Source organism: Mustela nivalis, assembly GCF_964662115.1.
Source record: "Mustela nivalis genome assembly, chromosome: 3".
Classification (NCBI taxonomy): Eukaryota; Metazoa; Chordata; class Mammalia; order Carnivora; family Mustelidae; genus Mustela; species Mustela nivalis.
Window position 1 is genome coordinate 88,362,934 of NC_139022.1, and position 24,889 is coordinate 88,387,822.

Genomic DNA, 24,889 nt, shown 5'->3' on the forward strand with positions numbered 1-24,889 from the left:
CGGCAGGGATAGTGTGAAGAGCTGCCATTCAGATGGCTTGGTAAATGGTTCTCAAAGTGTGGCCACTGCACTGGTAGCATCAGCATCACCTGAGAATTTATTAGAAATGCTACTTTGGGGACCCGATCTCAGATCTACAGAATAGAAAATCTGGGTGGGCTTCAGAAGTCTGTTTTAAATAGCTCTCCAGGTGATTGTGATGCTTGCTCAAGTTTGAGTACTAATGGTTTTGGTTGACAGAGAAACTGAAACCTGGAGACATGGAATCTCTGTCCTCCTCACTGACATCTGTGCATCTCTCTAGACTCACTCTGCACCTAGAACAATACCTAGAGCACATTAGGTACTCAATAAATATTTATAGATGAGTGGGTGAGCAAAAGGAATTAATTATTTTGGCAATTATTTACCTGTGCTAGTTTTTCCCAGTGTAGGAAGTAAGAGTTTAGAATTGTTGATTTTCTTAGGAGGTACAGCAGTTTTTAATTGGGATAAAGTCAGTACTTCACTCTCATCTTTCCAGGGCGGTGCTAGGTGTCTTGAGGACACAAGAGTTTTTTAAAATCGAAAAAGAGAAAGCAAGAAAGATCTCAAAGAACTCTCTGTTGCAATCTCACAAGACTCTTCAGTGATCTCACCTATTACTCTCCTGCATATGTTTTATTAGTGACAAATAACAAACTCTGAGTTTGGGAGCAATGCTGATAGCTTTCTCCTATGATATCTCTTAAGATAAGAAGCTTTGAGATTGTTTTTCTGTTGCTTAGCAGACCCAATGACAAATCTTATGCTGCAGGAAATATTGCTGGTGATTCAGTCTAAGTAATGGTCTTTTCTCTGAGTAAGTGATGAAACACTTCCGTAGCCTGAATAAGAACCTTGAGATGCTGTGGGGTGTTGTCTTTAGGATAAATGTGATTTTTAAGATACAGTTGTGATTCTTCCTCTGAGAGACATGCAGGCCCAATGAATTAAAACTTGACTATTTTCTGAACCACTGTTAATTCCTACTAGAGTTCTGTTTCTTTATTCCTTATCCAGAGTGTTATATGCTCTGTGATTTATCTGATTCTCAAATTTATATACTACCACTGGATTCATGATTAATGTGGTAATTGATAAAGCTTGGCTAGGTAAAGAGAATTATATTATTTTTTAAAACAAAGCTTTAGAAATTTTTTTAAAGTGGTAATTTAGGCCACTGTGTCTTTGCATTGCAACTTTTAAAGTTTCAAATAACAAATACTGAGTATTTTCCTTTGATATTAGTCATACATGCTCACTTTTTACTCACTTTGGCTGGATATGTGGTCCTCAGATTTTAACATCAGAATTGCCTGGATGTCTTATTCAAATAAGATTGCTAGGTTCTGCCTCCAATTTCAGATTCAGTAGGTCTGGGATAGACCCCAAGAATTTGCACTTCTGAGGTGTCCAGGTGATGCTGGTGCTAGTGGTTCAGGAACCATACTTTGAGAAACACTGGGCTAGACCCTTAGATTTCATAAACTAAATGCCTATTAAAACAAAGTGGCAGATCATTTAGGTAATAATCCATATTACAGTTATAATCTACATTACAGCTAGTCTTTTTAATGATAAATGGCTCTATAGCTCAGCTACATAATACTAAATAAAATGTTATAGTTTATAGAGCATTTTCTGGTACTCTGTTACATTTGATCATCATCAACAGCACCATGAGCCTAGGCATTGCTATTATTATCCCTATTTTGTACACAAAGCCCAAGTGAGGTAATTTCCTAAAATCAAGACTTAGAAATTAAGTGTTTAGTGATTTTTTTAAATGTAGCAGTCTCTCTTAATAAATATGGTCCTTTACCTTGAACAGAGCATTTCCACCAGTTGATAGCCTCCATAGAGCAACATGATAAATCCCTACTAAAAAAAAAATCTCCTTCACTAGTTTGAAATTTTATTTTTTCAAATGCTTTGCCTAAAGCCAGTGATTCTTAATTTTGGTTGTACATTGGAATCACCTGGAGAACTTGGAAAAAATCCTGATGATTGGGCCTGCACCCCGGAAGTTCTGATTTAATTTGTCAGGAATGTGGCCTGGGCATCAGATTTTTAAAAACTCCCTAAGTGATTCCATCATGCAGCCAAGGTTGGGAAGTCCTGCCATTGAGGCTGATGGAAAGTTTTTTAGTATTCAGATAATCTGCATTCAGATACAAATGCCATTGGTAGTATTAACTCACATTTCTGTTGCTAATTAGCTACTAGTTAAATAATGCAAATATTAATGAGATTTATTTATAAGTATTTGGGGTGGAAACTAGAATAAGACATCAGCATAGGGAATGAAAATGTAGTAGGATGCCAATTAATTTTATCATTTTGTTTAGTGTGGCCATCAGCCTTGGACATGCCTTTAGAAAGCTCTTTTTCAGTTTATTTACATGCTCTCTCTACCTGATGGATCACTTATAAGCATCTAATCAATGCTTTTGAAACTGACTGAAACTATTAAGTATTGTTTCTTAACCTTTTCACTAAAACCTAGTGAAATTGTGCTAAGTCCAAAGTTCTCCCTCTAATTTCAAATTTCTGAGGTACTTAAGGGAGTTACAATGAATAAGTGGTTATAAACTCAACCAAGTTTAATTGAAACACACAAGTCAGAGGCAAATGGCTCCTGTTTTAACTCACCATTTGGGAAAAATGATAACTTTTTTTTCTCTTTGTGACATGGTTCTAGAGGAAGTCATCTATTGTTTTAGGAAATTTTGTTTCATTAGGAAATGAGGTTTTGCAAAATGCAGCAGTATTCATGATAATTTCCTTCTCTACTGGCTGGCTTTGCTCTCATTTCCAACCATTTAAACCGTTCTCTTTCCTCCCTCACCCTTCTGATGCAACCCATAGGCTTTAAAGCAAAGCTTTGCAAAGCTAATTAACTGAGAGTCACTGCACTGTGGCGTTCAAGTTTGTACCTGTTCTGTTAAAAAGAAAGTCTTAAAAATGCTTTATTTGTGATGCAAAGAAAAGTCAGAAATACATGAATATTTTACATGTATTTTTTTTTTAAAGATTTTATTTATTTATCAGAGAGGGGGGTAGAGAGAGAGCACAGGCAGACAGAATAGCAGACAGAGGCAGAGGAAGAAGCAGGCTCCCTGCCAAGCAAGGAGCCCGACGTGGGACTCGATCCCAGGACGCTGGAATCATGACCTGAGCCGAAGGCAGCTGCTTAACCAACTGAGCCACCCAGGCGTCCCTACATGTATTTTTTTAAAATTTATGCTCTAAATATAGTCTCTGGCCTGCAATTACCTCTTTTGATACCGGCTGATTATTTTCTCTAAATTTTTTTTCTAAGGGTTTTCTTTTATCTTTGTATAGATGTACAAAAATAGCATAGAAAAGAACTCAATTTTGTCAGGTTTCTGCTGACAAATTTTGGCATCTCTTTGTTGAACATTGCCTGGCAGCTCAGAGAGAAAAAGATAAGTTAAAACTATAGTTATATTGAGAGGGAGAAGGGAGAAGACAGTTTTATTTTTAGAGGCAATTTTGATTTTTATTTGATTTTTTTATATATATATAAATACAGATTTTTTTCATATATATATACTATGGGGTTATTCGGGAATGTTTCCAATCAGTTGTTTTTGACCACTTATTTTTATCATTAGTTTTTATTTTACGTTTACATAGCCTAATTAATTTTTCTTGTATGTTTCATGCTTATTTAGATGCTTATTTTATTTCTTTTTTTTTTTTCTTCCCTGGATGTCATCTTAGGCTGTGTGTTTGTGTGTGTGTGTGTATATGTGTGCATGAATAACATACAAACTTAAAAGATATTCTGTGTTTCTTCTGTCTAGCTAGGACAAAATTTTTTTTTTAATTCACTCTTTTTGTGATTTCACCTGATTCATCTGGATTCTTACACATATTGGAGCTGGTTTCTATTCTTTAATATTTTTAGGATGCTTTGTGTAGTTTCTGACTACTATTTTGCATTTTCCTGATGTAGGCCCATGTTTTTCAAACTGTACCACGGTGCCCCAGAATACTGCAGCAAATTCACAAAAGATACAGCAGAATGTTCTATGTTTTTGATGGAAACACAGTGACATTTGTCATTTACCACAACAATTATTACTAAGTTGTTTGGACCTAACTACTTAATAAGCAAAACTCTTAGATTTTTTTTTTTTTCCTGCCTAGGAGGGCTGTGAAAAAATTACTGAGACATTAAGGGTGTCATGAACCAGGAAAGTTTGAGAACTCTAGATTTAAGGTAAAATGAGTATCATTAAAGTAGATAAAAATTAGTCATCTCCCTTTCTTCCAATAGATATTGAAATTCATTTCATAAAAAGAAAAAAATGCCTATAAACTCCTTAATTAGGGTCCTGGTGATGTTCAGAATTTAAAACCAGAGCCTCTTCTGTGCTTCCAATTAAGGAACTAGAAGTCTTGAATACTGTGTAAACCTTTCCTTCGTATTTGCATTAAGTTTTCCTTCTTTTGTGTCCTGAGTATGTTTCCTTCCCCCCTCTCTGTTAGTTCAGTTTAAGATTGGTAGGTGATTAAAGCAAAGAAGAAGAAGGAGAAGGAGAGGAAGAGGGGGTGGGAGAGGGAGAAAGAAAGAAAGAAGAAAAAATACCCTAAATATGTAATTTTTCTTTGTAATTAACTACCTAACAAGTTTATGTAATAATCTACACAATTCCATTTATTTTATTTTATTTTATTTTATTTTATTTTATTTTATCTTATTTTAGATTTTATCTATTTGAGAGAGAGAGCAGGAGCATGGAGGAAAGGGAGGGGGGGGAAGCAGGCTCCCTGCTGAGTAGAGCCCAATGTGGGGCTCAATTCCAGGACCTTGGGATCATGACATACATGACCCTAAGGTAGATGTGTAACTGACTGAGGCACCCAGGCACCCCTACACTATTCCGTTTATTAAGACATAATTTTCAAGTTATTTTAATAAATCTGTCATGCAGATTGTTTTGGGCTGTTTAAAAAGTTGGATATTTCTACATTGTTTCTATGGAATATATGTTATATATTTCATTTTTGAAAATGACACAACACAAGAATAATGTGCACTTAAAAGTATAGCAGTTTGGGGTGCCTGGGTGGCTCAGTTGGTTAAGCGTCTTTGACTCGGGTCATGATCCCAGGGCCCAGGGATTGAATTCCACATCAGACTCCCTGCTTAGTGGTGAGCCTGCTTCTCCCTCTCCCCCTGCTCATTCTCTCTCTCTCTTTCAAATAAATCAAATCTTCAGGGGGAAAAAAGGTATAGTTATTCCATTATAACAAAACAATTTTAAAATTGCCTTTTAAAGGTAATTATTAGAAAAAATATAATACAATCTTTAGGCTTATACTAATACCTGACTGAAAGAAAACATCTCTCATAGTACCAGATAAAACAGGTAAATGCCTTACATTTTCACAGATGTCCTTTTAATTTCTTCACTAATTTTAAAATACCTAACATCTTTTTAAAAGATTTTATTTTCGAGGCTCCTGGGTGGCTCAGTGGGTTAAGCCTCTATATGATCTGAAAGAAAACATCTCTCATAGTACCAGATAAAACAGGTAAATGCCTTATATTTTCACAGATGTCCTTTTAATTTCTTCACTAATTTTAAAATACCTAACATCTTTTTAAAAGATTTTATTTTCGAGGCTCTTGGGTGGCTCAGTGGGTTAAGCCTTCTGCCTTTGGCTCAGGTCATGATCTCAGGGTAACCCCGCATCCGGCTCTCTGCTCAGCGGGGAGCCTGCTTCCCTCTCTCTCTCTGCCTGCCTCTGCCTACTTGTGATTCTCTCTGTCAAAAAAGTAAGTCAATAAATCTTTTTAAAAAATTATTTTTAAGTAAACACTACATCCAACTTGGGGCTCAAACTCACTACTCTAGGATCCAGAGTCCTAGGCACTACCAACTGGGCCAGCTTGGCACCCCAAGCTACCTAACATTTTTTAAATCACTAATAATGGTCAATTCACACTATTAATGAACTGACAGAATGTGCTTCAAACAAACAAGTGTTTTTAGAGTCTTTTATAGACACAGTAATATGTAATATGTATTACAGCTTATAAAGTATACACTGTAATTTTGATACAAATTCAGAGTGGAGGAGCCCCAAAATGGGGCAGAGAGAAGAAAACAAAATCCAATTGTTTTTCAAGATTCAAAGTAGACTTGATTGAAATCAAGTATGAAAGACATAAAAAGGTCAAATCTTATAACTAAGTATACTTCTCTTTGATTTAGGACTTATCATCCATAAGTTACTTTCAGATTTAAGGAAAAAATAACAGATGGAAATTTTAGTTTGAATAATTAGGAGCACTTTACTCATTGCCATTTATTTCCCTTTGAATAAATATAGTTATATAGTTAGTTCTTAAGGAAAATTCCCTGCAAAAAATCCTTTCTGTTTGAAGTTACACAATGTACTATCGTTTGAAACTATGAGCGTCATTTTACATTTGATTCCTGTATACACCAACTTAGACATAAAATAGATCACTGTGATATTTTTAATAATACAAGCCCCTCATAAAAAGTGACTTGAGGTTAGAAAAATAAAGATTTATATTCATCTGTGTTTGCTGTTCCCAGATTTATTCTTTGGTCTTTGAAATGTAAAATAGTTATAGGACTAGACAAGCTCTATCATTGCTTTGCGTATGGCTTTTCCCTATTCACCTCTCCGGTATCCCCTTCTTTTAGGTCATTTTCAATGTTGGGAAGTAAGAGTGCCCTGTAATATATGGGTTTAGTTGTGCCAGTCATCATAGCAGGGCACCTGTGAACATCTCAGCTCTGGATAGCCTTGTCTCTGTAGCCCTCAATGGCACTGGCTCAGTTATCAAACATGGCCTGAAGAAGAGCAACTGCCCTAGGCAACTCATGCTCTTGGTTGGTTCACACTTCTGGAGGAAATGTTTGCTCATTTGTTTGTCTATAATAATTATTTCTATTTACCTTTTTACTTAAGCATGTAGCTTCTCTTATACAGTACACTTAAAATTGTTTTTTGAATTCTCCTGTGCATTTTCAATATCATTTAAGCTTTCTAACGTCTTTTAAAAAGTCTTACATATGGGGCGCCTGGGTGGCTCAGTGGGTTAAGCCGCTGCCTTCGGCTCAGGTCATGATCTCAGGGTCCTGGGATCGAGTCCCGCATCGGGCTCTCTGCTCGTCAGGGAGCCTGCTTCCTCCCCTCTCTCTCTCTCTGCCTGCCTTTCTGCCTACTTGTGATCTCTCTCTGTCAAAAAAAAAAAAAAAAAAAAAAAAAAGTCTTACATATGAAAGTTTGGTGTGGTAACCTGATTTTTTTTCTGTTTACTCCTGCATATTTTGGCTTGCATTTTCTCTGATGTTAGGATGTATAGCTGAAGGCAAGAAGTCTCTGCTCACCCCAACATTTCCCCTGGTGCTATTTTCCTTCCTGTTTCATATCGTTTCTATTGCTTTAGAGATTTTCTTCTTCCCTAACATGATCAGGGCCTGCATACATGTTCACTCACTGAAAAACTTGGGTAAGGCTGAAAGCAAAATTTAAGTGCATTCCTATTGTATTAATGATTTATGTGTCACAGGTCATGTTTCATTTCACAAACATTTTGTCCTAAATAGCATTTTTAACAGTCATAACATTATGCATCTTTCAAAATACATAAAATCCTTCTGGAAAAAAATTAAACCTTTTTATTTTTTTTTTATTTTTATTTATTTTTTTTTTTTTAAAGATTTTATTTATTTATTTGACAGACAGAGATCACAAGTAGTCAGAGAGGCAGGCAGAGAGAGAGAGAGGAGGAAGCAGGCTCCCTGCTGAGCAGAGAGCCCGATGCGGGACTCGATCCCAGGACCCTGAGATCATGACCTGAGCCGAAGGCAGCGGCTTAACCACTGAGCCACCCACGCGCCCTTATTTTTATTTTTTAAACCTTTTGAAATGCAAACATCATCCCAATTTTATAGGAACTTCTGATATTACCATTCCCATGTTTTTTTATTTGAGTAAATTAGTAAACTATACAGCTTTTTTATAACTCAAATCTGAAATATTTGCTCTTTGGTTCTAAGAAAGTAGCTGGTGCTATCTATAGTTAGAAGAACAGCCTTGGGGATGCCTAGGTGGCTTAGTCAGTTAAGCCTCTGTTCAGGTCATGATCTCAGGGTCCTGGGATCGAGCCCCATGTTGGGCTCCTCATTCAGGGGGGAGTCTGCTTCCCCCTCTCTTTGCGCCTCTCCCTTTGCTCTCTCTCTCTCAAATAAATAAATAAATAAATAAATAAATAAAGCCTTAGAAAGAAAGAAAGAATAAAGCATAAATAAAAAGAAAAAAAGAAAATGAAGGAAGGGGAAGGAAAGGAAGGAAGGGAGGGAGGGAGAAAGGAAGAAGGAAAAGCTTCTGGGCACCTGGCTGGCTCAGCTGGTAGAGCATGTGACTCTTGATCTTGGGGTCGTAAGTTTGAGCCATAGATTGGGTGTAGCGGTTACTTGAAAACACAGTCTTTAAAAAAATAAAAGGAGGGGCGCCTGGGTGGCTCAGTGGGTTGAGCCTCTTCCTTCAGCTCGGGTCATAATCTCGGGGTCCTGGGATCGAGCCCCACATTAAGCTCTCTGCTCAGTGGGGAGCCTGCTTCCCCTCTCTCTCTGCCTGCCTCTGCCTACTTGTGATCTCTCTCTCTCTGTCGAATAAATAAATAAAATCTTTAAAAGAAATAAAATAAAATAAAAGGAAACCTTTTCTATTGGTAATAAACTCAGCATAGTGTATAGAAGTTCAAGGTCTTCCTCTACTCTCAACATCATTTCTCTAAAATTTTTAGTAAAGTATCAAAAACAAGCTCCTATAGATCATGGAAATTTCTTTTTAGTATAATATGAGTCAATTCTTTACTGGAAACTTGCCTCTCACAAATTCCTATTTCTAGCTGTGTTCTGCCTCTTGACATGTTTACCCCCTATCATGTATATGTCTATTGGTAAGAACCCAACCACTGAAACAAGACTACAAAACTAAAGGAATGTAGCAAATGTATGTTTTCCATACTTCTTATTCTGTAGAAAATGGGGGCAAAGTGGACATAAAAGGGAAAGAAACTGAACAACTGAATTGTGGGAAAGAAAAGAGGAGATAATTTTCGTAAAATTTTGAATCTGGAAGAAACATTAAAAATTATTTAATTTGGGCGCCTGGGTGGCTCAGTGGTTTAGGCTGCTGCCTTCGGCTCGGGTCATGATCTCAGGGTCCTGGGATCGAGTCCCGCATCGGGCTCTCTGCTCAGCAGGGAGCCTGCTTCTCTCTCTCTCTCTCTGCCTGCCTCTCCATCTACTTGTGATTTCTTTCTGTCAAATAAATGAATAAAATCTTTTTAAAAAAAAATTATTTAATTTGATTGCCTTGTTTTACCCACGAAAGTGAAAACTTACCTTATGTCATTTCTCTAAACTGCCCAGAACTTACTAAAAGGTATAATAACAAGAGATAGTGAAAAGGGATAAGATAGACCTTTGCTTAAGATCACTGAAGATCAGGGAAAGAGAAATCAGACAACAGTATAACAAGATAGGAGGACTGTAAAACCAAAATTATTAGACCTGAAAATGTATTATTTTATTAGATGAGGTACTTTCCATAATATAATTATATTGGCACTTGTCTTATTCCCCCCATTTTAATGTAATCTTACTGAAGTCAAAACTATCTCACTAATTTTACCTTTTACAATAATGAAAAACCATGCCTTAGACATAGTAGAAATTAGGTGAGTTAAATTAAGTGAGACACTTTCCATGGAAGACATTCCTGTTAATATCTAATGAGTGGTAGAAAATCCCTCCAGCGAGGGGCACGTGTGTGGCTCAGTTAATTAGGTGTCTGACTCTTGGTTTTGGCTTGGGTCCTGATCTCCCAGTCATGAGATGGAACCCTGCGTGAGATTTGATATTCTCTTTCTCCCTCTCCCTTGGCCTCCCCTCGCCACTCTCTCTCTTTCTCACTTTCAAATAAATAAATGATATCTTTAAAAAAGAAAAAAAAATCCCTCTTGGGTTAGTATGATTTCAAATAAATGCAGTATGTATATGCCCTACCCTACCTTACCATCATTAAACAGAGTCACTGCAGAAAAATACAGTATTTTAAAGTTGCAGTGTGTGTGTGTGTGTGTGTGTGTGTGTGTGTGTGTGTGTGTGTGTGCATATAATCCTGTGTTTCCTTGGAACATCTAGTTTTGCTTAGGACAGAAGGGAAGATACTGGGAAATACAGTGAAATGAAGCCTTTGAAAGATAAAAACTAGCAGGAAGCGATTCAGAAGAAGAAAGTATATGCCTGGAGCAGATAGGTACACTGGGTGCCAGCTGTTAGATCCAACGCAGATGGAGTTTACTCTGCCCTGCAAATGTGTGTGTCTGGCCAATAATCGCACAGCACAATAGCCAGATTCCATCAGTGAGAGGCAGAGCAAAGAGAATATTCCCCTTCTCCCTGGCACTTGTTGCTCTTTGGATGCTATCTACAGTGAAGATTTAAATTAACATTGCTAGCTATATGCTCTACATATTTTGGTTATATGGAGTGTTGTCTTGGTTGCTAGCTACTTTAGATGCAGTGGTTAAGCAAATTGTTGTCTTAGCCACCAACGACATTTGTAGTATAAGCCCAAACATTTTGATTTTTTTCTCCCCTCTTCCTCTTCAGAAAACTGTTTCTTGGGTAGATATGATGTGCTATGCTGCTAGATTAAGTTACCTATATGTTGGTTAGCCCATCAATCCCAAGGATGCATTTATACCTCTTATACCTCTCTTTTCTTTATGGACTCACTCACAGGTAGTTATAGACTGCTTACTCACCAATTGAATGGTCTAAGACTGGAATCCTTAGTCTTGAGAGTAGATATGAGAAGACTTAGAAGGTCTTTCTCCTGCTGCCCCATATACCTCTTGGTTTAACAGATTTCAAGTGAACTTTAGGTGGTAATTTATGAGCATCAGGTTCCCTGCTCTCTGCTTTTAAAATGATCAACTGTTCTGTGAAAGACAATATATTGCCAAATATTTATAAAATTTATAAAATTATTTAATTTTATGAAAAGAGAAAGAAGTGGGACATAAGAACATTGAACAGCCTATAAGAGGAATAGAGAAGGGATTGAAAAGGAGGAGAGGAAATTGAGAGGCACTATGGTCTCTGGAGCCTTTACTCAGGATTGGCCCTAAGAATGTGGCTGCTGAGCAGAAGACCCTGTGGTCTTCAGTTGAACCATCACCATCTCCGAGAGTAAGCATAGTGGTTGAAGGATTCCATCTAGACAGACTTGTTGTTCCTTGGGCTTCTATATAACTTTCCTGGGCTTTATGTTCTTTCAAAATACTAAACGCCATTTCCTGATAGAGAGCTAGAGCAGTGATACAAGTTGGGTACTCCTTCCTCTCACTGGACAAGAGAACCTTTGGTAGGAAAATAGATTATCTATAACTTTTTTTTTAAAGATTTATTTATTTATTCATCTGAGAGCATGAGCAGGGGGAGGGGCAGAGCAAGAAGAAGAGGGGAAGCTGACTCTGAGCTGAGCATGGAACATGTTGCAGGGATCGATCTCATGAGACCGAGATCATGACCTCAGCTGAAACCAAGAGCTGGTCACTCAACCCAGCGCCCTGGTCATCTGTAACTTTTAACTATTGGCTGAAAGTTAAATATTAAATATAAGATCTGATAAATTTAAACTTAGAGACTAAAATTAATGGTTATGTTTATATGTTAAGAACCATTGTATTTGATTCTTTGATAAGCAAATTAGAAATCTCTAAACATATCCACCCATTTTGGAGAGTTTTAAATAAATATGTATTGGTAATGACATTTTGGTACTTAAATTTCATGATATGAAACCATTAATTTCTTTAACCATGGAAGAGAGATTATGTTAACTAAAAAACAGGTATAGAATTTGCATGCTGGTAAACTTTAGATGTTTAAGAATAAAATGCAATTAGTACAGTTTTAAATTTGACCAATTATATTCCGTAGAACATCTGCATATCTCTAGGGGACATGGACACTAGATTGCTAGAATTTTGTTTTTGATTAGGCATTTCTGACTGGCCATGTGCACATTTTCTGTTTTTAGTTATAAACCGTAAGTTTTTAGATTTGAAGACATAGTGATTTTTTGTAACTGGATGTAATTATTCTCAAGCTTTGAATCAACTTCTTAGCAATGTTTTACAGATTACTTTACAATATTTATTTTGTTTTACAGATTACTTTAAAGAGGCTATATATAAGAGGCTTAATCATATAAAAGATTCTAAACTCAATCATTTTTCTTTTTGACTTAGTTGAGATTATTTCTACTTGATCTGTATTTTCTACTTTCTAAAGCTAAAAGCTTCGTTTTCCTTAGTCCCAGAGTATGTGTTTCAAAATCCATCCTAAATTAGGTGCATTGGTTTAAAGTTATCCTGTTGCTACTGATTTAAAAAGAAAAAAACAAAAACAAAAAACTGTGAATCTTCCAAGTGTGGGGGTAAAAGTTGGAAGGGGATTTTTATGCTGCTAGAGGAAGATAGATCAGCATTGTCAGAAGATTTGGAATAGATTCCTGGTATAGTCAGTTCTTGAGTGTGAAATACCACAATGTCTAATAGAACATTTTAGAAAAAAATTAATACAAGATGAATGCAAGGAAAAATGCATCTTCGTGAAATATAGAGTAATTTCAGCTGTTTATTCAAGGACTTTAATTTTTACTTAATAAAAATTAGTGTTCTGAAATTTTATGAAACTGAAGTGAACCCCCAAAATGCCCAAATTCCTAGTTTTTAAGAGGCCTGGAAGGCATGACCAAAATTAAGTCAATTTATAAATCTTAGCACTTAGTATCTCTTAACCACAGTTCCTTTTAGTGACTATTCTCTGTTGAATGAGTGAATGAATGAATGAATGAATGACTTGTCAACCACATTTCAGTGGCATGTTCAGTTTGTATATTATGTAATTTTAAACTAATTATTGGATCCCACTAAAAAGCAAAATAGCCTTAAAAATAAAGATCCAGAACAAGGATATGAAATTATAGAAATTTTTTATTTTGTTCCTTGTGATTTTATTTACTTCCCAAATTTTCAACAATAAATGTTATGTAGTTAAGTTTTTCAAGATACATATGTGGTTGGAATTTATCTTGGGATCAGATATAAATCTCACCTCTGATAACTAATATTTCAGCTGTGATTCAAATTATAGAGGCCTTGCTTTTACATTAAAGGCTACTTTTAAAAACTAATGTATTATGACTAAATGACATTTCTATGGCTAATTTAAAAGAAGTAGAATTTTATCTTAACCTGTAGAAACTGAACTGATGTTCCTGACACTGATGCAAAGCAACATCAGTTTCATTTTGTAGTGTTGAAAATGTTTATTCTTTCCTGAAAAACAACCAAGTATTGAATTGAATGACAACTTTCCTATTGCACATGTAATCAGATTTTTTATTATTAAATATAATTATCAAAGATGGGTAAACTTGTATAAGTCTTCTGTGTAAGTGAATGGTTTGAGTCCCCCTCTCCAAGTATAATCATATTTGAATGGCTTTCAAAAAATGATCATGCAAACGTACAAAAACAATCCCCTACTCTCCCTAGTAGGACCAACACGTTGAACTAGGTGGATGAATATTCTGAGTCACTGTGGCTTTTGGTAGTTGAATCCTATGACTAATGTAGAGATTTTTGTCTAGGTGGGTCACATGGACTTAGTTATCTGCCCACTGGAAAGACACAATGGGGAGATATTATCTGATGAATATTGTGGAACATGTGTGAATGGATCACAGTGATGCCTGATGTGAATCATTCTTCCCTCAAAAATGTAAAGTTTAATAGTTGAAAAATTCCAAACTGTTGTCACATAAACTGAGATTTGGCCTATTCTAGGGGTTAGGATGGAATGAATACAACACATATTCTAAGTTATTTACACATATTCTAAGTTATTTTGCCAGTAAGTTGTTGGATATGTTTTAGACCCCTAAATTTAGGAAAACCTAAAAATTTATTCAAAGAGATTAGTAAAAGTCTTGAGTCACTGCAAATAGTAAAATATACCTTCTTCTGCTACTCTCCACCACCACGGAGGCTCCAGGACTTACTAATTTTCCTAATCAGAGTCATAGATCTCCCTATCTTGCTTAGTTAAAAGTATGCGTAGCCTGATGTCAGAGGCACCCCACCTGCAGAATATTCAAGACTCTTAAAGGATGTTGGGGGAAGCATTGATATATATAAGGTGATATTTCCTTCACTGAATGATCCTATTGTACATTGATTTCCCTAATTTGAGATTAAAGTCTTTACGGTATTATTAAAAGCAGATGGAAAAAAAATAAGCAAAACTGTGGGTTTGTGTGGGGCTACCTAGGTGTGAAGCTGTGGTTTCCTGGATACCGCTAATGCTGTTTTTATAACTCTTTCTGGGTAATTTCATTTACCTGGTTATAGAGATGAGTGGGGGATTAGGAGGGTAGTTTATGCTTTTATTTCCAATTCCAGGAGTAACCTGTTACCTCTATATGATCTGAAACATATATCATTGTTTTTAGTTTTACCTTTTCTCTGATATCTTGGTATACCTAGCTTTGCTTCTTTAGATTCCTTGACACTAAAGTAAAAATGAGCTTGCTTAAGGTCTACTCACTCAGGGATGTTTACAAATAACAGTGTGTTTGTGTGCATCTTTGTATTTTATGAAATGTGAATAAGTTGTGGTGGATATCTTTGCCAATAAATAATAAACATACAGAATTTTACAATTCTTTTACAAACACACAGAATTTTACAAATTTTATAATGAGAATATTTTTAGCTGTGACAAACAGTTCACATAGACTAATTTTTAAGACTGAGATAATAATCTTCTGAGTTATTATTTCAAGGAATATATATATAGCTGTTTGACAGTGGTATAATCAACAGAGGGCCAACTCTGTTAAAACAAACAGACTAATGCAGTCTAAAAGAGGCCCACTGCAATCTTTAAATTCTAGACTTTGTGGGCTTTTAGAAAAATAAATCTGTAAGTGGAAGAAAAAGAATGAAATGTGTGAATGTAATGTGTTCCTGACAAAGACTAATAAATTGATGGGATTCGTCCTACAAAATATCAAAAAGTAAACTTGTCCCTATTGTCTTATTTTTAAATAGATAACAATCATTGTTTTGCATTGAAATGTATAGTCGTACATTTTATCTGATAACATTTTGGGAAAATAAAGTTTGGTTTTTTGTTTTTTGTTTTTGTTTTTTTAAGGTAAGCATGAATAAGAATACACAATGGGAATACTAATTGATTAAAATTACCTGAAAACAGTTATGTTTCTAAATATAAGAACAATAATTTTGCCTAAAATTGAAGTATAATGACCAGGCCTTCTCTCCTTTTTAGAGAAGCAGTCAAGTGTTTCTGGAACAGATAAGACAGCAGCGATCCAGTGAGGTTGATTCCCCAGAAGAAAGCTATGCATACCTGATTTATTGGAAAGTAAACTACTCTTCAATTAATGATGTCCTCTTTTTCTCAAGGTGTCCAAAGACAGGAGGTGGTCTGTAAAAGATTGGATGACAACTCTATTGTCCAGAACAATTACTGTGACCCAGACAGTAAGCCACCTGAAAATCAAAGAGCCTGCAACACTGAGCCCTGCCCACCTGAGTAAGTAAGAGTATGAAGTGAGACTTATTTTAAGTACAAAGAGAAGAATACTTAGCTATTCATATTTGGAAACATATTCATATGTTAGAAAAGGGGATAAAGTATTTCGGAGGGTAAAGATTCCTATTTATCCGTAGATTTCAGTTATTAACCCCTTTAAAACAGGAACATCAGTAGAAACAGGAAGCCCTTTAAAACAGGCACAGTGCTGGAAATTACCAGATTTCATCAGTTCTAAGGCGTACCTTTTCACATTTTAACATCTTAGAGATTGAAATTCATCTTGCCATTGATAGTGTGTTACTTATGATAATAAACAGCATTGTTTTTATTTTTTTTTAACGGTCTATAAAATAATGGTATCTTTTTTTTTTTTAAATTATGGTATCTTGAATTCAATAAAACAGGGGTGCCTGGGTGGTTCAGTGGGTTAAGCCTCTGCCTTCAGCTCAGGTCATGATCTCAGGGTCCTGGGATCGAGCCCCACATCCGGCTCTCTGCCTAGCAGGGAGCCTGCTTCCTCCTCTCTCTCTCTGCCTGCCTCTCTGCCTGCTTGTTATCTCTCTCCCTCTGTCAAATAAATAAATAAAATCTTAAAAAAAAAATTTCAATAAAACACAGTAGATTGGGTTGCAGTCATATCTTTTCCAGATATTTATCCTACAGGCCTGGAGACTCTTAAAATGTTTGGGAAACATTCTATAATGGAATATCAATGCTTTAATTTGTTGACCCAGTTTTAAGTTGTGTCATCCTAAATCATCCTATCTTCTGCATGTTGGGCACAGGCATGGAGGTGGACTTCAGGCTCATTCTGTTGATTAATGTAGTAGTTACAGCTCACTGTAAAGGGAGGTACAAGCTGACAGCCCATTAATGTTAATGATGACTTTTTTTTTTTTTTTAAAGATTTTATTTATTTATTTGACAGAGAGAGAAATCACAAGTAGGCGGAGAGTCAGGCAGAGAGAGAGAGAAGCAGGCTCCCGCCGAGCAAAGAGCCCGATGCGGGGCTCGATCCCAGGACCCTGAAATCATGACCTGAGCTGAAGGCAGCGGCTTAATCCACTGAGCCACCCAGGCGCCCCATTAATGATGACTTTTAAAAAAATTTAAATTTAGGGGCTCCTGGGTGGCTCAGTGGGTTAAGCCGCTGCCTTCAGCTCAGGTCATGATCTCAGGGTCCTAGGATCGAGCCCCGCATCGGGCTCTTTGCTCACCGGGGAGCCTGCTTCCTCCTCTCTCTCTGTCTGCCTTTCTGCCTACTTGTGATCTCTCTCTGTCAAATGAATAAATAAAATCTTAAAAAAATTTTTTTTTAAATTTAACACTGTGGACCTGCTGTCGGTGAGTCCCAATTCATAATCTGTAAGAACAGAAAGGTTTCTGGGCTGAGCAAAGGCATAATTAGAGACCCCTGGGTGACTTAGTTGGTAGAGCATGAAGCTCTTGATCTCAGGGTCATGAGTTCAAGCCCCATGTTGGGAATAGAGATTACTTTTAAAAAATTAAAAAGAAAAAAGGCAGTGACTACATGAGAAAAGACAAAAATGCTGAAGACAAAGGTACTGAGTTGGTCATGATCTCTGTAGGGCTTTTGCCTGTTTGACAACTGTAAGACAGAACATGTGCAAATGGCATTTCATCCTTGTTTGAGAAATCAGGGTAAACTTAATCTCCTTGGTTAACGATCCAAACTTGAAATTAATAGGGATAAAGTATGCAAATGAATTTACATATCTCAAGCTCTGTAGAATTGAAGAGGAAAGCTCTATATGCAGTAACAACAGAGAAGTCACAGTAAAGGATTGTGTCCCTAATGTGTTTAAAGCAAGATAAGTTCCTTATCTTTGTTTCAATACAATAATGCCTTATGAACTTTCATTTCCCAAAGTCAGTGTCTGTCCAAATATTTGAATCTCAAAGGGAGATATTCACTGCTAGTGTCTTGAAACAGTTTAGGGCGGTGACTACCAAACAAAGAGCACAAAGAATCTAGAGTGAAAGTAGTTTTTATTCTAGGACCTTTATTTATTTTTTAAGATGTTATTTATTTATTTGAGAGAGAGAATGTGTGCGTGGGCAAGAGAGACAGCTAGAGAGCACAAGCACAAGCAGGGCAGAAGGGCAGAGAGAGAGAGAGGGAGAAGCAGACTCCCTGCTGATCAGCAAGCTTGAGGTGGGGCTGGATCACAGAACCCTGGGATCTTGACCTGAGCTGAAGGCAGGTGCTTAATTGACTGAGGCACCTAGGTGCCCTATTCTAGGACTTCTAAAATTTCATGGTTTTTTTTTTTTTTTTTTTTTTTTCAAAATATGACCACAGTGTAACTAATTTGTTAAAATCTAGACCCAGGGAAGTATAGAAATATGACCTATAATATGTATTACAAAGGCATTTGCTTTTTTTAATTTTTAAAAATTTTTAAAAATTTGATTTTTAAAAAATTTTTAAACATTTTTCTTCTTTCTGCCAATTAGTTTTTATAAATTTAACTCGAAAGAAATGGGAAGACTATATAAACTCATGCATAGAAACCAGGGCCAAAATTTTGTTCCTTTCCATATTTCCAATAACTTTCAATATTACTTTCATATAATTGTACATCTCAACTCATCAAGTTAATTTCCTGACACTCAGGATTTTAAGTATTGTGTTTGGTATTTGATCAGCCATTTAAGACCTCTGAGTGGTCCTGGTCACACCTGTTTTATTTTGGCTTCAACTTTTTTATTTGTTTCAGCTTAAATGCTCTTCAAACATCCTTTGAGATTTCAGTGGTTTATCATTCTGTCCCACATGTTGTGGGCTTAGGTATTACATTGGAGTTGTTTTGTAAATATATACTTGTATGTATGTGTATGTATACCTATGTGTATACTATATATACTATATATGTGTATATATATATATATATTTTAAGGGTAATTGACATTTGAATTAATGTACATAATTAAAATTAAGTTTTCTATCTCCTTTCCTTTTGTAATTCTAAGATAAAAAGTTATTTATTAACTTTTTTTAAGTTTGGAGGTAAGAAGATGGAAATTGAAAAGGAGAAATAAAAAGAATATGAAAAAGAAAATTTGGGCTGACTTTTTCAGAAAGAGCTAAAGATAGGTATCTAAAATATTACTATTTATTTGTCCATTTTTTCTTAGTTCCTTTTAAATTTCTTTTATATTCCTTTGAATTCAGACTATGAAAAAGAAAATCTCAATTCTTTAGAACGGTGGTTGTACATCATAGAATTCCAGAGATGAAAATCATTGAAAGACTACTGAATTCAATAATACTTTCTAGAGATATTCTAGAGATGAAAATCATTGAAAGACTACTGAATGCAATAATACTTTAAATTAGTGTGGAAGAAAGGAAAGGAGATTTTTTTTTAGGTGATGATGTGATAATCATATTTGGTTTTGTAATACATATTAAAGCATAAAGGTTTTAAAACACAGATAAGTAGGGGCACCTGGATGGCTCAGTGGGTTAAAGCCTCTGCCTTCGGCTCAGGTCATGATCTCAGGGTCCTGGGATCAAGCCCCGCATTGGGCTCTCTGCTCAGTAGAGAGCCTGTTTCCTCCTCCATCTCTCTCTGCCTGCCTCTCTGTCTACTTGTGATCTCTGTCAAATAAATAAATAAAATCTTTAAAAACATAAAAATAAATAAAAGGCAGATGAGTAAAAATAAGAAAATGAAAAATACCTGTAATACTTAAAATATCACTGTTAATATTTTGAAGTATTATCTCCAGTCTTTTTTCTATGCTTGCATAGACATGTATATAAAACAAAATAATATTATATTATTTCTGATGCTCTGTAGTTAGTTCTTAACATATTTTGAACATTAAATGTCTTCTACAGAATTTAGTAGATATGTCATTGCTTAATTCATTTGTTTTCTACTGCTGAACAATTGTGGCTGTGTCTTAGCTTTTGATTCCTTAAGATACCACAGCATTAACAATTTTTGCAATTAAAACTTTGCTCTTTATAACTATGCTCTTATGGTAAATAAATGGGAATAGAATTCCTTGTTCAAGTGGAAATATATTTAAGTCCGTAAAACATTGTCAGATTGTTCTCCAGAGATAATGTATGAGTGTATATTTCTACTAACAGTGTATTAAAATGTAATTTCCCTGAACTGCATAATACTGGATATTATTATTATTATTTTATTTTATTTCATTTCATTTCATTTCACTTTATTTTATTATTAGAGGCTGAGTGAGCAGGGTAGGGAGAAGGGACAGAGGGACAGGGAAAGAAAGAGATTCTTAAGCAGGCTCCACGCACAGTAGGAGCCCAAAGCAGGGCCTGATCTCACAATCCTGAGATCATGACTTGAGCTGAAATCAAGAGTCAGACACTTAACAGACTGAGCCAACCAGGCATCCCTGGATATTATTATTATTAGAAACAATCTTTGATTATCTTATGGGGGGAAAAAACCTTGATACCTAATTGTTGTGTTATGTTACTTCTTGGATTGCAGATGAGACTGAACATTGAAAAACTATGTCCAGGGGGCGCCTGGGTGGGTCAGTGGGTTAAGCCTCTGCCTTCAGCTTGGGTCATGATCCTGGGGTCCTGGGATTGAGTCCCACATCGGGCTCTCTGTTTGGCGGGGAGCCTGCTTCTCTGCCTACTTGTGATCTCTCTGTCAAATATATTTTTAAAGAAAGAAAGAAAGAAAGAAAGAAAGAAAGAAAGAAAGAAAGAAAGAAAGAAAAACTGTATCCAGTAGCCATTCAGATTACTTCTTTTTGATTTTCCCTTCCATGGCCTAACCTATACCATTTTTCTACTGAAGTGTTTATCATTTTGTTGCTGATTTCTATGAACTCTTAATGTGTTAAGGGTATTAATTCTTTACCTCCATTTCAAATATTTTTTCCTAGTTTGTCATGTATTTTCCATATTATTTATGGTGTTATGATCTGTTTTTACTCACAGAAGTCTTAAAATATTAACATAGAAAATCTATCACATTTTTATTTCTTTCTTAGGTATAATGTTTAGGAAGGCTTTATCCACTCTTAAGATTGTATTATCAAAGTTTCCTTCAAAGTTTTTCTTCTTTTTATAATGTAAACTTTAATCTTCTTGAAATTTATTTGCCTACTTTGAGGAAAGGTCTATATTTATTTCCAAATTCCCAGTTCCATTATTAAAATTTTAAATGATATTTTCAAAATCAGAAATTATCTTTTTAAATAATGAAATACTTCAAATGTCTCTTAGTCATATTGGAGACTTTATAAGGAGGGTGTGGAAAAATAGAGGGTAGTAAGATTTATCATTGTGCTTTATAAAGAAAATGACAGGACTAGGAAAAATAGATGAGAGAGGCATTGGTAGAGAAATACTAATTGTGTTTATTTGGAAGACCTTCAAGGGCAGAGGAAGCTTTGCTGTGAAAAAATTAATGTGCTCATAGCAGCAGCTCTTTTGTGAGAAACAGTGTAGTAGTCAAGAGGGTAAGGTGAATAGGGACAGGAAAAAAAAACAAGAATTCCAGAGGCATTCAGTGAAAATGGTGGGATCCTAACAAAGGCTCACATAATTGGAAAAAGGAAAAGGGAGGGGTTGATATTAAAGATCATGGCTGATAGCAAGCTAGTGCCCCACCATGAGAAAAGGAAGTGATGCTGAGCTGGAATCCAAAGAGAATGACCAAGAGCTCAGTTTTGACCATGCTATCTTTCTATGGCAAAAATGTTTCTATATATGGCCTCATGTGAAGAATTCTTGAATAGTGAATATTATTCCCGTATGATACTGTGGTTTTTAAAGTTGTGAAAATAAGAGGGGTGAAAACAATAGAGTATTATACATTGTGACCACAAACTAAGAAACGTTTTTTTAAGCAACTGCAATGTGAAAGGCACTGTGCTTTGGGAGAAATGGCTGCCTTGCCTAAAGACAATGTAATTGGGTAAATACCTATAAAAATAACTATAGCTTTGGCAAAATATGTTAAACACAATAAGAGAGTTATAAACAAAAGTGCTAAAGGATGCTTGGGCTGGGGAGAAATTTTTACTCAGTTGTTAGATTAGGTTTTATTTAATGGTATCTTTTATGATATAATGTTTAACAATTATATTGAGTCATTGTACCTCACCCAAGGACAAACATAATATGTTATTTTAACTTTAGAGGAAGTTTCATCAGAGTCTTCTATAAAACTCCAAAATTTAAGAGCTGTGGACAATCATAGAAATCATGTAGGCCAACTCCCATCATGATGAGAGTATGTTAATCTCTGGTGATGTTTTCTCATTGTACCACACACCACTAATCAAATATCTGATGGCACCTGAATACTTCCAGTACTTAATACTTGCTTATTTCATTGTCACAGTCTCAATTGCTGTAATTTCAGAGATATTTATTACATTCTTTTTTTTTTTTTTTTCAATTTAGAAAAATCTCAGCTGTTTCCCTAGACAGCTGAATATCCTAGACATTTCTAGGGTATAGATGCTTATACTTAATATTAGTTTTACTTTCCAATTAATGAGGAATGAGCAGATTTTCTTTTCTTTTTACCAACTTAATGTTTAGCAATTTTTTCTAAAACCTATTTTAAAATCAAACAAAGTTGTACCATCTTAATAAGTAATTGATAGGTTACATGTATTGAATCTCCCTTTGAGTAAAGACGCTATTGTGAGATTATGAAGACTTTTAAAAAATTTTTGTTATGTTGATTTGTGACAAGGATTGATAATTAGATGCTTGACACTAGGACAGAGGCTGGAAAATCTCCCGATCTCTCTCTTTTAATCCAAACATCTAATATCAGTTTATTTTCATATGTTCCGCCATTTCCCTTTAAGTTAAAAAGCAAAAATAATACTCTGCTTTTATGCTTGGTTCTTTCTTCAAATATTATGGTTAACCTAGGTTAGGGGAAAATATTTTATAACGTGTCTCTTATTCCCTGCCCCCAATAATATTCTTGTTTGTCCTATTAATGTACAGACACTATGGGTCAAATTGACACAGTCTGCACCACACCACTCTTATTTCAGACACTCAATCCTGAATGCTACGAGTTATTAATGTCTAATGGATATGAAGACACTTGTGAGGATGAAAACAATTTGATCACTTGGTGTTGGGAAGAGCTCAGAAAGAAGCATTCCCAGTGTTGTTCAGACTATAACAATTCAACCATTGATATTTCCAGAATTTTTGTGTTCATATTTTTACCACCAAATCTAGAGGAGAAAATAAGGAGGTCATCAGAGGGTCAAATACAATGGGAAAAGTGAAGGTGAAGGAAGCTGTATGTCTTAAACTGGATAGAGGAATAAAGAAAATGCAGTGGCAAAATTGCCAAACTATTTAAATAACTCGGGTGTGATTTAATCCTTTAGAGAGACATGGGAAGGGATGATTTGGTGAGCAATAAAGATGCAACAGGGACTGAAATCAGAGTTCGAGTCAGAAGGGAAATTGGGAGGGTGGTTAATACTTTTACTTTCATACACTCCAAATTAAATGCTGGACTGATACATCTAGACTAAGAGACGTTTGGCAATAAAAGAGAGGGCAAAGAATAAAAAGGCGGAGGTGGACCTGACCTCGTCCAGCAAAGAACAGCAACACCTCCTGAATCACTGCTGTTACTCTGGGCACCTGTGTTTAATTTGAAGGTCTCCATCCCTCTTACATTATGAGACCTAATGAGATCATGGCTGGAGGTGGTATGACTGGACTTTTTGTGGCTGAGTTGTACACATTTCTGTTTTATCCCCTAATCTTGGTGATGAAATCACTGTTGCGAATTGAATCAGAGTTTCACTATGGCTGGCATGCAAGTTATTATTCTCAGCACACATTTTCCTCTTTACCAAAAATGGTACTAACAACTTGGGATCATGTTCATCTGTGGAAAACAAAATGAAAAGAATATGAAAATCCTTTAAATCTCCTCTGGAAAATGACTTAGAAAAACAACATTAACATCAGATTCTCAGGATTAAATCATCATTCTTTAAGTGAATTTTAGGTTGAAAATTTTCAGTTTTTGGAAAGATATATTCTAACTTTGAGAAACTGGTTATTTACAATATTTTTAAAAGCTGTAACTAAAGATAATACAAATAATAGTGAATAAAGGCCATTGTTGCATATTTGGCTAACTACGGCTCAAATATAGCACCTAGTACTCTGACATCAATGAGGTGTTACCTCCTACATACAAAACTTGGCACAATTAACTAAGCTCACAGAAATCGTGAGAAATTCGTTCTTAAGCTTTCATACTCTTCTGTCTAGAGAGTCTCTTACCTAAGAGTTGAACATATCCACTGAGGATAGTTGCATAATCTATAATCACAGATTGAAGAAAATGACTTGTGACCTCATGCTTGTGACCTAGATCCTACTAGTTAGCAGAGTTAAGAATGAAATTCAGTGGAGGCAGTAATTGCTGGGGGATCTAATCCTAGTTTCAATACTGCTCTTTTCATGATTTTGGAGAACCATTTTCCTCACACTACTCTGACTTCCTCTTCTATAAAACAAAGTACAAAACCTTGAATATAGTTGGCATTCAGCATATATTTATGAAATTAAATACAATATTATAACTATCAGGATTCTGGTTGGAAATAACAAAACTTCGACTTCAGCTACTTTTTGCACGGAAGAGGGTTTGTTGGTTTACTTAACAAAGCTGGGGGAAGGGCAATGGTGGCTCTCATTTAAGGAAGGGCTCCAGGACTCAAGTACCATCAGGGCTGCCTAGTTCCTCTGCATTCTTTCACCTCAGCTTATTCCACTGGCAGGCCACGTGGCCGCCAGCAGCTCTTACATCTTAATGCTCTTTTGTGACAAAAAGGGAAAGACCCCTTTACTCTAGTATAGATAGAAAAATTTTAAAGCCAAATTCTCATTGGTCTGATTTATATCTTGATTCACACCTTTTGACCAAATAATGTCCCTCAGAGAGTGAGTTCTGCAGATGTTTTACGTACATACACACATGCACACACATATACACACATTGAAATTACATATATGTGAAAGTTCAGTGATGACTTTAGGGAAAAAGAGTGGTTCACCTATAAACGTGAAATGTGTTAGTTTTGTTTTCGGTTTCACACACTAGCTGCATAGA

The 24,889-nt window shown here is 35.6% G+C and overlaps 1 protein-coding gene across 5 annotated transcripts in view; it reads left to right on the top strand.

Annotated features, from left to right (window-relative positions):
* ADAMTS6 (ADAM metallopeptidase with thrombospondin type 1 motif 6) overlaps positions 1-24,889 on the top strand; it is a 307,097-nt gene that overhangs the window by 254,143 nt on the left and 28,065 nt on the right. For all 5 annotated transcript variants that reach the window (XR_014309548.1, XM_082723084.1, XM_082723083.1 and 2 more), the window contains one exon: positions 15,614-15,743. Coding sequence is in view for 4 of the 5 variants with exons in the window: in XM_082723084.1 (XP_082579210.1) it covers positions 15,614-15,743 (130 nt within the window). In the remaining variant the exon portion in view is untranslated. The remainder of the gene's footprint in view (positions 1-15,613; positions 15,744-24,889) is intronic.